Source organism: Salvelinus sp. IW2-2015, linkage group LG9, assembly GCF_002910315.2.
Source record: "Salvelinus sp. IW2-2015 linkage group LG9, ASM291031v2, whole genome shotgun sequence".
In the NCBI taxonomy this organism is placed as follows: Eukaryota; Metazoa; Chordata; class Actinopteri; order Salmoniformes; family Salmonidae; genus Salvelinus; species Salvelinus sp. IW2-2015.
In genome coordinates, this window is record NC_036849.1 from 27,003,647 (window position 1) to 27,015,284 (window position 11,638).

The 11,638-nt window shown below is 42.2% G+C and overlaps 1 protein-coding gene across 1 annotated transcript in view; it reads left to right on the forward strand.

Annotated features, from left to right (window-relative positions):
- Positions 1-7,226, forward strand: part of LOC111968891 (lysophospholipid acyltransferase 2) — an 82,540-nt gene extending 75,314 nt beyond the window's left edge. The window contains exons 7-13 of the mRNA XM_023994836.3: positions 448-631; positions 3,136-3,328; positions 3,700-3,803; positions 3,924-3,988; positions 4,350-4,482; positions 5,871-6,022; positions 6,982-7,226. Of these exons, the coding sequence (XP_023850604.1) occupies positions 448-631; positions 3,136-3,328; positions 3,700-3,803; positions 3,924-3,988; positions 4,350-4,482; positions 5,871-6,022; positions 6,982-7,168 (1,018 nt within the window). The 3' untranslated portion in view covers positions 7,169-7,226. The remainder of the gene's footprint in view (positions 1-447; positions 632-3,135; positions 3,329-3,699; positions 3,804-3,923; positions 3,989-4,349; positions 4,483-5,870; positions 6,023-6,981) is intronic.
- The last annotated feature ends 4,412 nt before the right edge of the window (positions 7,227-11,638 follow it).

An 11,638-nucleotide genomic window follows, 5' to 3' on the forward strand; every position in this document is an offset into this window, starting at 1 on the left:
ATGGGACTCCCGATCACGGCCGGTTGTGAAACAGCCCAGGATCGAACCCTGGTCTGTAGTGATGCCTCTAGCGCTGCGATGCACTGCCTCAGACTCTGCGCCACTCGGGAAGCCCAAAATTACTTGTAAAATTAGTGTGGCCATGCTAGAATGCTACAACAAAAGTGCTGACTCATGGGCTACGTGTTCCTAGTCAAGGCAGTGTAGGGGTAATGTAGCCCTACTTACTGTGCTAACAGGCTCATGGATAGGAATGAGACAAGGGTCAAGTTATATGTAAGGTATGTTCGTTTTTAGTTAAATCTCCTTTGTGCTCAGAGAACGGAATGCAGTGCGTCCATGTTTTTTAGCGTGACTCAATAGAGACGATCCTCGGCTTGACCCTCTAGTTGCTAACAGCAGCATCTCTGTCTCACATCTCTTTCTGTTCTTGTCCTCTTCCCCCAGGAGGATGCCCAATCTGCTGGAGTACCTGAGCTACAACTGTAACTTCATGGGCATCCTGGCCGGGCCCACCTGCTCCTACAATGACTACATGGCCTTCATCGAGGGCACGGCCTACCAGCCTCGCCACCTGGAGACCAATGGAAAAGAGAACGGGAAGTACAAGCACACAGAGCCCTCGCCCAAGGTACCACACTGCCTGTCTCTCATTGTTAGACTGGTCAGGAGTAACTTGGTAGAATAGAATTATTGGCTGATTCCTCACAAAACTAGAACAAAGAAGACCATGATTTTGGGTATCTGCTACTTTTAGTGTTATGATAGAATTTATAAGCCTTACCAACAGAGTGACTGTGAACATGAGTGGAGAGCTTGGAACTACAGGGTTCTACCTTCAAAAAGATGATTTGGAGATAATTGGCTTTAAAGTTCACTGGTGTGAATGGTGTCAGCAATTTTTATTTTAGTATTCCACAGTTTTTTTTCTGGATGAAAATGGTACTTAGGGGTGGGCCTGGCGGGGTCATGACCGTGTGTGTATGTATTGTATTGTATTGTACAGCCTTATTATAAAATGGATTCAATTGTTGTTTTCACCTATCAATCTACACACAATGCCGCATAATGACAAAACAATAACGTTTTTTTAGACTTGTTTGCGAAAAATAAATGAAATATCACATTTACACAAGTTTTCAGACCTGTTAACTTGAAACGATTACAGCCTCGTGTCCTTCTTGGGTGTGCCTATACAAGCTTGGCATACCTGTATTTGGGGAGTTTCTCCCATTCTTCTCTGCAGATCCTCTCAAGCTCTGTCAGGTTGGATGGGGAGTGTTGCTGCACAGCTGTTTTCAGGTCTCTCCAGAGATGTTCGATTAGGCTCATGTCTGGGCTTAACTACATTCTGAGACTTGTCTCGAAGCCACTCCTGCGTTGTCTTGGCTGTGTGCTTAGGGTCGTTGTCCTGTTGGAAGATGAACCTTCGCCCCAGTCTGAGGTCCTGAGCGCTCTGGAGCAGGTTTTCATCAAGGATCTCTCTGTACTTTGCGCTGTTCAACTTTCCCTCGATCCGTGACACTTGGCATTCAGGCCATTGAGTTCAATCTTGGTTTTCACCAGAGATTCTTGTTTATCATGGTCTTAGAGTCATTTGGGTACCTTTTGGCAAACTCCAAGCAAGCTGTCATGTGCCTTTTACCGAGGGGTGGCTTCTGTCTGGCCATTCTACCATAAAGGCCTGATTGGTGGACTGCTGCAGAGATGGGAGAACCTTCCAGAAGGACAACCATCTCCACAGAGGAACTATGGAGCTCTGTCAGAGTGACCATTGGGTTCTTGGTCACCTCCCTGACCAAGGCCCTTCTCCGCCAATTACTCAGTTTGGCCGGGCGGCCAACTCTAGGAAGAGTCTTGGTGGTTCTAAACTTCTTCCGTTTAAGAATGAGGCCAGTGTCTTCTTGGAGACCTGCAGACATTTTTTGGTACCCTTCCCCAGTTCTGTGCCTCGATACAATCCTGTTTCTGAACTCTCTGGACAATTCCTTTGACCTCATGGCTTGGTTTTTGTTCTGACATGCACTGTCAAATGTGGGGCCTTATATAGACAGGTGTGTGCCTTTCCAAATCATGTCCAAATAATTGAATTTACCACCGGTGGACTCAAAGTTGTAGAAACATCTCAAGAATGATCAATGGAAACAGGATGCACCTGAGCTCAATTTCAAGTCTCATAGCAAAGGGTCTGAATACTTATGTAAATAAGGTATTTCTGTAAAAATAATCTACATTTGCAAAAAATTCTAAAAAACGTTTTTCCTTTGTCATTATGGGGTATTGTGTGTGTGTGTAGATTGCTGAGGATTATTATTATAAAAAATAATATTTTTTTTAGAATAAGGCTGTAACGTAACAAAATATGGAAAAAGTGAATCGGTCTGAATACTTTCCGAAGGCACTGTATATGTTTGTGTACTGTATAATTGATATCCCATTCCGGAGTTTGAGTGTTGAGTTGATCCTGTGAGCTACTGTTATGGCGAAGGTATTCAGTGAAGCCGTGTCAAATATGGAGTGTCTGTCAGCCTAAAGAGTGTTTTAAGGAACTTGTAGGCTACTGAACAGAGCTGCATCCATGCTTCTTCTTTGTCTCTTCAAAAGCTGCAACACAACACATCTAATATTTACTGCTGTCAAATAGCTCCTGCTGTTGTACACAATGGCATAGGCCTATACCTGTTTCTGAAGTTTCTTGCAAAACACAAAGCTAATATTTCAGACGTTAGTTAACCTTTATTTAACTAGACAAGTCAATTAAGAACAAATTCTTATTTACAATGACGGCCTAACCCGGATGACGCTGGGCGACTTGTGCGCCACCATATGGGACTCCCAATCACTGCCGGTTGTGATAAAGCCTGGAATCGAACCAGGGTCTGTAGTGACGCCTCTAGCACTGTGATGCAGTGCCTTAGACCGCTTTACTTTTTTTGTTCTATCGACTTCGAGTTCACATCTTCACATATTGAACAAATTTGCTAAACTACAAACGGAATTAGGCAATTACCTTTTGGTAACCCTAGCCTGCAGGTGTAATGCGTTATCTGGTTATAATGCTTCGTAAGACTCATAAACATGTATAACCTCCTTATAATGTCTTATAATCATCTCATATCTGTTTTCCCCCCACAGAATGACATTATCTCCAAACTTTGTACCTGTGCCATCTCCCTGGCCATCTTCCTGTCCGTATCTAAGCTTTGTCCGGTGGAGCGCTCCATCGACGACAAGTTCATCGCCTCTACCCCCTTCATCCTCCAGATCCTCTACCTGTACTTCTCCATGTTGGCCACCCGGCCCAAGTACTACTTCATTTGGACCCTGTGTGAGTGCACTTTAGTATTATTCATGTGACTAAATCTGAAGTTAAATAAAATGCATATGTAAAGAATTTGTGATTTGAAGGCTGCTGGGGGAGAATAATGTGGGTGCTAGCCACACCTTATAACAAATCAGGGTGATATTGGCTCTGACAGTGGCCCTTCTAAACTCACATAAAAGTTGGGCTACTTGTGGTGTTACACTGCCCTCTAGTGTCAAGGTGGAGAACTCACTATATTCCAGAGCCTCTGTGCATTCAGTAGTACGGCTACTATCATCTAACAGAATGGTCTTCTTGACGGTAAGGGATGTTGTTATTCTGTCTTGGCCACTGACATTCTGCCTGGTAACCTTTTGTGTTTTCCAATTGAACAGCTGATGCCATCAACAACGCTGCAGGCTTTGGCTTCAATGGCTACAACAAAGATGGCACCCCAAGATGGGACTTGATATCCAACTTGAGAATACTGGACATTGAGGTTAGGCTCTGCCTTTTTTTAAATGATTCACATTTTCACTAGTACTGTAGTAGTAGTGTAGGCTAGTATTCCCTCGTTTGGCTACATTCACTACTAGAACAGCACCATCTCTCTTTTCAGTTTGCCACCAGTTTCAAGATGTTCCTCGACAACTGGAATATCCAGACAGCACTATGGCTCAAAAGGTAAAATGCATCATAAACCAGATTACTCTGTACTTTCTTAATACAGTAGTCATGTAGATATACTATCATGTGGATTGTACTATCTACAGTTTATCTACAATATACTATCACAGATAGTAGGCCTATATATCAGTAGTCATGCTGATAGTATACAACAAATGTGCACTGGTCTGCTAGCGCTGCCATTAGCTCTGCACAGAACACATCTCTACACAAACTGGGATGCTAATGCTATAGTTAGCATAAGCTAGTGTGCTAATACCGAATCTGTGTCATGTGCACTCAGGCTGAGATGCTAGTATTGTGATTAGCATTAGCTGGTATGCTAATACTTTACCTGTACCATGTCTGTTCTCTACAGGGTGTGCTATGAGCGCTGTCCCATCAACCCCACGGCGGCAACCTTCCTACTGTCGGCCATGTGGCACGGAGTGTACCCCGGGTACTACCTCACCTTCCTCACCGGCATCAGTATGACCATGGCAGCACGGGCAGTGAGTACACAGTCAACACAGCTGGTGTTACCAGCCAGGAATCAAACCAACTCAAAATCTGCATAAGCCCTCTGAGCTAAAGCCTAGGTGTTAACTCTGGCAGCTAACACAAGTCCTCAAGTTTCAGGCAAGGTTACAAAAGCACATCATTGATGTCTTTAGCTGGTGTTGCCCCATCTCATTTGTCAATGCATGTGTCAGTCACCACTAGACCTGGAGTAGACCTCTGATATAGTAGAAGTGAAGTGGTGGACTGGGAGGATATTTATGTGAAGACCACAGGGAAACTTAGATGTGACCCTGTTCTCATTTTTTTTTTAAAGGAATCTTGGGCACTGGCCGCTAGGATTTAAAGCACATACCCCTTAGCACGGGTCAATGAGTGCGTGTGGGTGGCTGGGTTTGTGTGTGTGTGTGGGGTCTGGTTACACATGGGCAATAGTGAGCAAGAGTGTGTGTAAGCAGTATGATAGAGACAGGGTAATGGACACGTGTGTGTGTGTGGCAGTATGATAGAGACAGGGTGATGGACAGGGTGTGTGTAGCAGTATGATAGAGACAGGGCGATGGACAGGGTGTGTGTAGCAGTATGATAGAGACAGGGCGATGGACAGGGGATCATCATTGTGACCGTAGGAGAGTCATAGAGGACAGAGAGGCCCGTGGTAGACGGATGGTGTCCCTAGATAACCTCCTTCTCCTCGACACTCAGCTGCACTCTCCATCACATCTAGGAATAACACAGTCATAAGCTGTCATGATAAACAACTAGATAGGGAACTAGATGTTACGATTCCCTATCCGGAAGTATACACTTTTCACTTGCTCACTTTCCCTCATGGATTAACGAAAGCATTGGATTGGTGTCAGCACAGGCTCCTATGGGAGTTTTCGTGTGTGTTAAACCAGTGCATTTTTTTTACAAACCACAAGGCGGTAGTGAAGTGAGTGCAAACCTTGGTGAGAACGGTAGCGAATCGCAACGCAGCCACGATATCCTGAAAATGAATTTCAGAAAGACAAAGCTCTAGATTCATATTGATACTAAAAATGCATTCTAAACACTGGTCATGGGTGAGCTATGCAGTAATGATGGCCGTCCAAGTTGATTGCTTCTGTTCATGTAGTATACAGAACTGGGTCAGTCAACTTCTTGTTAGGAGTTAGTTTATAATGGCTACAAGAGGCCATTTAAGTCTGAAAGCTGATTTGTGTTGACTTGTTCCTGGAGATGTAACTGTGCCTTCACTAATGGGCCCATCTTCTCTAACCTCCATTGCGTCTTCTCTGATTTATGCAATAATTATTGTTACTTTCTGTATCTTAAAACATTATGTTGCATTGACTTTGTGATTTATTCACAATTTCTTCCTGTGGCTCACTTCCAGCTAAGACACAACATCAGACCCTACTTCCTGGGTTCAACGACACACAGGAGCATCTACGATGTCATCACCTGGGCGGGGACTCAGATCGCCATCTGCTACACGGTGGTGCCATTCGTTCTATTGGCCGTTGGGCCGTCACTCAAGTTCTACAGGTGAGTGGCATTACTGATATTCCACATGCTCTACCAGCTCTTTTGAAATGTAATACATATGTAAGAAGTTATGTTATATGTAACAATGTATATTCAAAACAGTAACTTTATTGATACTTGTGTAGAGTACAAATGTTCATGGCTAGGTCCTAGGAAATGTGGGAAGCACCACTAAGTTCAAAACCCCTGTCATTCTTAGTGATTTTTTTTCTTCTCTCCAAATGCCAGTTTAACAATGCAGGCCAATGATATGCAAATGAGTAAGGCACAGACAGGGACACGGCACAGAGAATAACCTCCGTTCCACTTTCTTTGTGGCCTCCCTCAGCGTCAAACTGTTAACGAGACAGCTTAACGACTAGAAGACCGGGACGATTGACGGGGAGAAATAAACAGGCGCTATATGTGATCAGGGCACTCCAGTGAAATAGAAGCAAATCTACGGTGTCATTTTGCGGAAGGTTGTTAAATCTGCCAGGCTGAGAGGCATATAAACCCCAGTCATTAAACAGGAGAGTTTTAGTGGCTGGCTGGCAGCTTGAATGGAGGGAGGGAGTGAGACCTAGTCCGAAGCCATGAGGTGCCTTGAGGACATGGTCTTCTGTTTTAGGGTTTAATGGTTCACTGTGCTGCTGACCGGTGTGGACTTTAATAATCCAACAGTCACAAATACACTGACTGTTGGTACATAGCGGGCAGGATTTTCTTTCCCAATAGGATTAGCTAGAATAACTTGTCAGGACTAGTTCACCCATAATGATTACAAGTAATTTGTATTCACAGTGACTTTTTGTGAACTCTTCTGGAATCTTTACGCTACATAGAAAACTCTCCTTGGCATGTTCTTTCAGGGGCTTAGGCCTGGATTCGGTAATGTGACACATGCATTTGTGAACAGTGCTATACGGAGCGGATGATATCTTCATTGATTCACTGATTGATTGATCCTCTCTTTCCAGGTCATGGTACTACTGCATACACATAGCCTGCCTGGTGCTTGTGTTAGCCCTTCCAGTGAAGCCCCGGCACCTCCGCATCAAGGAGGAGCAACAGCAGCAGAACAGCCTACAGGGGGGGTTGACCGAAGACCACAACAGCCACTCCATCACAGACAACAACTGCAACCAGAAACACAAAGCCACATGATACCTAGGAGGAAGCCCCTCCCCCCCACACCTCAGTGCTCAAACAACCGGCACAGAGAGAACAGAACTCTGCTCGAACACTGAGACAAAGTGCGGCAATTCTTTGAGACCACAAAGAACCCAAAAAATTGACAAGAACACCGGCATAACCGACAATAACAAACACAAATAACAACAACCAACAACAACAACCTGTCAAACCTTCCAGTAGCGAGGAAAGACCGCAAATCATGCTTTGGAGAAATGAGAAGAAATGTGAGGACTGGATAGAGAGAGTGGTATCTGAGGGCCACCAAATGGCTAGGATCTAATGAGCGAAAATAATGACATTAGCGATGATGCTAACGGTGCAATGCTAATCGACAGAATGCCGAAGACTCTGAAGTTGCCTTAAACCCTCTATGTACTGCTAGCAGGTTAGCGGCCAGGCTAGGTGCATATTCTGCAGGGTGAGAATGGTTGTGTTGAGGGGAGATCTTGTGACGTTGGGAAATGAAGCAGTTGTAGTAGGACCTCCGCCATGTAGAGGGCGCTATACAGGCTAGTCAGACATGTATCTAGAGGGTTTTTGTCAGTGTCCGAAAAGGATGTAACCTCTACTAGAAAAAGAGGCGTTGTAGAAAAGTGAGAGAAATATATGAAAGAAATATAACTTTTGTCTGATGCCAACTCCAAGCAGGCCGCCTTAGGATCTTCTAAGCATTGTTTGATTACTGTCACTTTTATTTTTTTTCATATCTGCTGCTTTTTTGGAATGATACTCTTTCTATAGAAATGAGGGTGCATTACAAAATAAGTGTATTCACGGTGACTGTTGATTTAGATTAATTGTTTTTAAGGGCTTTTTTGACATGGGTTTAATTTCCTACTGTAATTGATTACAAACTGTAGGTTTCCTCTAGGTTCAGATGTCTTGCTCTGTAGCATCCGTTACAAGTTCAGTACTGTTAAAGTGGTTTGAAATCTACGACTGTTAGATTTACTTTCTGAAAAGTTACTTAAATAAAAATCTCTCTTTGTTTTTGAATCCATAGCCTCTAAATGAAATGCAACAAACTGTATTGTGACCATACTGTATGAGTAATCAGATATAGGATGTGATGATTAATATCACACTAACTGAAGCTTAACTGTAAAGTAAATTTATGTTTCTAAAGCTACAGAGCTACACTGTAGTCCAAATGAAGCTGACTTGGATGTGTCTGAATTACCTTTCAGTAACACTAAAGGTTGGGCAATATGTGTTTGACGTTTGGGAAACCTACTGTATGTAATATTATTTGGAAATAATGGAAAAATTAACATTATTATTATGTTTCAAGTTTTTATTAATCATATGTACAGGATACACATGGTATACACCATCCAATGAAATGCTTACTTGCTTACTTAATTCTTATGCTCCAATTATGAAGCATAACTCGTATGCTCAATTGTTTTGTGACCCTCTTAGTAAACAAAATTATATTCCAAGCCATATCCCAGACATAAGCCACAACCCAAGAGGTTCCATCATTACTGTAATGTGGGAACCACTGGGGTAAGAGATACATCTGGTGGGTCCAACCAACTCTTCTACGAGGGGGGTGTTAATTGTGGTGCAGAGGACAGTCCATGAGCATAACCAGAACGTGTGTAGGCTAAGGTTCCACAGTGCCCTGTTTCTGCAGAGGTATGGACAAGGGCGTACTGGGATGAGAAATCGTCCATGGCATTTCTAACACTCCTCGAGGCCCATTTCTTTCCGGCCCATTTCTTTCCTTGAAGTCCCCATTGTTAGCCAGATAATTGCCATTTTGTGCAACAAAAAAAAGTTACACAGGCCCACTGGGCTTAAAATGGACCAGCCCATCTGGCAGTCGGCCCCTGGGTATGGAACATTCCATTTCATACAGTGTAGGCAGCCATTTAACATCTTTTTGACCATACAACATTTATTAGATGGTAATACTTGGATTAGTACTGTAGTACAACCAAAATGGCAGCCAGTGAACCAGTTTTGGGGGCTTTCTTTTGTGATCATGAGTAACAATGCAGCAGATTTGGGTTTTCCAATGTAATCTTTCTTCATCTTGTTTTTCTAACATGTGCATACTCCTTCCATAAATAGTGTATTTATGTGATTTTTTTAGATGTTCATGTGGTCTGAGTGTATTTGTAGCCAAGGCGTAATGCCTGATGAAAGGAAAGGGATGCTACCTTTACCAACTAGTTGAAAATTGCACTGCATGGCCACCCAAATCTAGCCTGGTTAAACTAGACTGAACACTATGCTCACAATTGTTTGTGCAACATCGTGTGGTTTATCCAGGCTACCCCAAACCAGCAGATAAATCCAAACTGCTCCATATGTCCAAAGTGCCAAGTCATAAACGGCCCATATACCTATGTGAAAATATTGTTATTTTTGTGTCTAGAAAGAGAACTTAATGAAAGATTTGTATAAGTCCTATGGAAAAAAAACAACTGATTTTATGTCGTCAAATAAAATAAAAAAACTTTTTTTAACACTAATGCAGAGATTTAAAACCAGAGAGTCTTCTCGCTCTCCTTCTTTTGCACTTTTGATAGGAATGTGAGTGTGGAGTGCTACACAGGGAAATGCAAGGGGAAGAAGGCAAAAAAAAGGGATGGGGATTCACAGCGTGGATAGAAATATTTTATCCTCATGGGATAATTTGATAGGGATGTGTTAGGGTGCATCCCAATAGTCCTACATGGCTTCCATTCCTTGTCTCCTTCCCTTCATCCTCACTAGTCTGATAGTATAGGCCCGGTGAAAGCACTATGGTAGATCTCGACCATTGATACCAGCCAAGCTTTCACAAATCCAGTTATTTTAAATTGGTATAGATGGAGGAAAGAAGATTACGCCACTTTGGACTATTTGTGATAAACCATAAGTGTCTGACTGACCCTCTAGGTCTCTGGAAAGAGCGCTTGGAAAATGAGACGGGTTCAGGAGCACAAAGTCACTGGCCTGCACCTAATCAGAAGCACAGTGGAAATTAAAAAGCTTGAAATCTGGTTCTAAGAGATCCCTCTCATTTCCCAACCTAAAACAAAGAAGAATCCTCTGCTTTATTTGTGTGTGTATTTGTCACATTTGTCCCTTTTATTAAACTTGGAAGCATTTGTTTTGAACAGTCATGTCTATGGTAAAATGCGGAGTATTGGAAATGCATGTAAGACTCAACACATTTGTCTGATCCCACCGTCTGCCACCATCAGTGGACAGGACCACACGACTGCTAATAATACTTACGTATCAGTGTCAGTAAACATGGCTCTGAATGCTATATCAGTTCTGGATCATATTTGGAATATTTCCACCAAGTCCTCTCTCCGGCATTAGCTATCATTATTCAGTAGATTGTATAATGCAAATGACTCTTATTCCAAGAATCCAGACATTGGGATGTATTTATCAAATTTTATTTGTCACGCTTCATAGACAACAGGTGTAGACTAACAGTGAAATGTTTACTTACAGGTCCTTTTCCAACAATTCGGAGTTAAAGATTAGATTAAAAAAAATATATATATATATAATAATAGAAATAGTGACACAAGGAATAAATAAATGCACAGTGAATAACCAATTGTATTTTTCCAAAATGCCTTTCTGTGCATCTTTCTGCAGCTGAGGAGATTTGTGAGTGACCTTTCTACCCTTTACTGTTTACACTGCTTGCTTTCCAGTTTGTGCTAGCATTCTTAGAAGTTAGTTCATTTGGATTAAACGTTTATTGGAGGATCTTTCTAATATACTATACACTGACCTGGTTTTGAGTAGGTTGAGGAATATTCAGTCTCGTATTCTGCCATTTGTTTAAAAAAAAATTGTTTTGCTTTAGTTCACTTCCAATACCACGCGTGAAATTAAAATAACAGTCATACCAAATTTGCCTTTCCTGAATTCACCTGGCTGTTATTTAGGCTATCTTTGTTTAAATGAGTATCATTTTTAATAAATGGCAGTTTTTTTATTTATTATTCACAAAAACGTGGGGTGGTGTCAAGTTGGTCACTTTTGTCAACACTGTGAAGCACTGACCACTTTTATACTTTCTTGTAATAATGCTTTTTTTGTAACCGTCTGTGGCTGTTGGGACATAGGCCTATGTATTTTTGTTTTGTCTAAATGTTTCAGTTATATATCTTGACTGTGTTGGTGATGTATGTTTCTTGGCAGTAGCCTACTGATTAAACCAGCTGATTATATACGTTTCGTGGTCATTTTTATTAGTGGTTATGCAATGTAATGTAGGCATATCAATTAACTAGATTACATGTTAAGGCAGGCCAGTGTTGAACAACACACTTCTAGCCTTGAACAATGATAGAGGCGGTGAAACTTTGACCCGTAAGGTAAGCGCTTACTGCGGCTGCGTGCACCGTGCAGCTGTTGACACTTTTTTTTTGCTAACTTTTCTCCATGCCACGCCTTCACTGTAATAGTAGGCGGAGA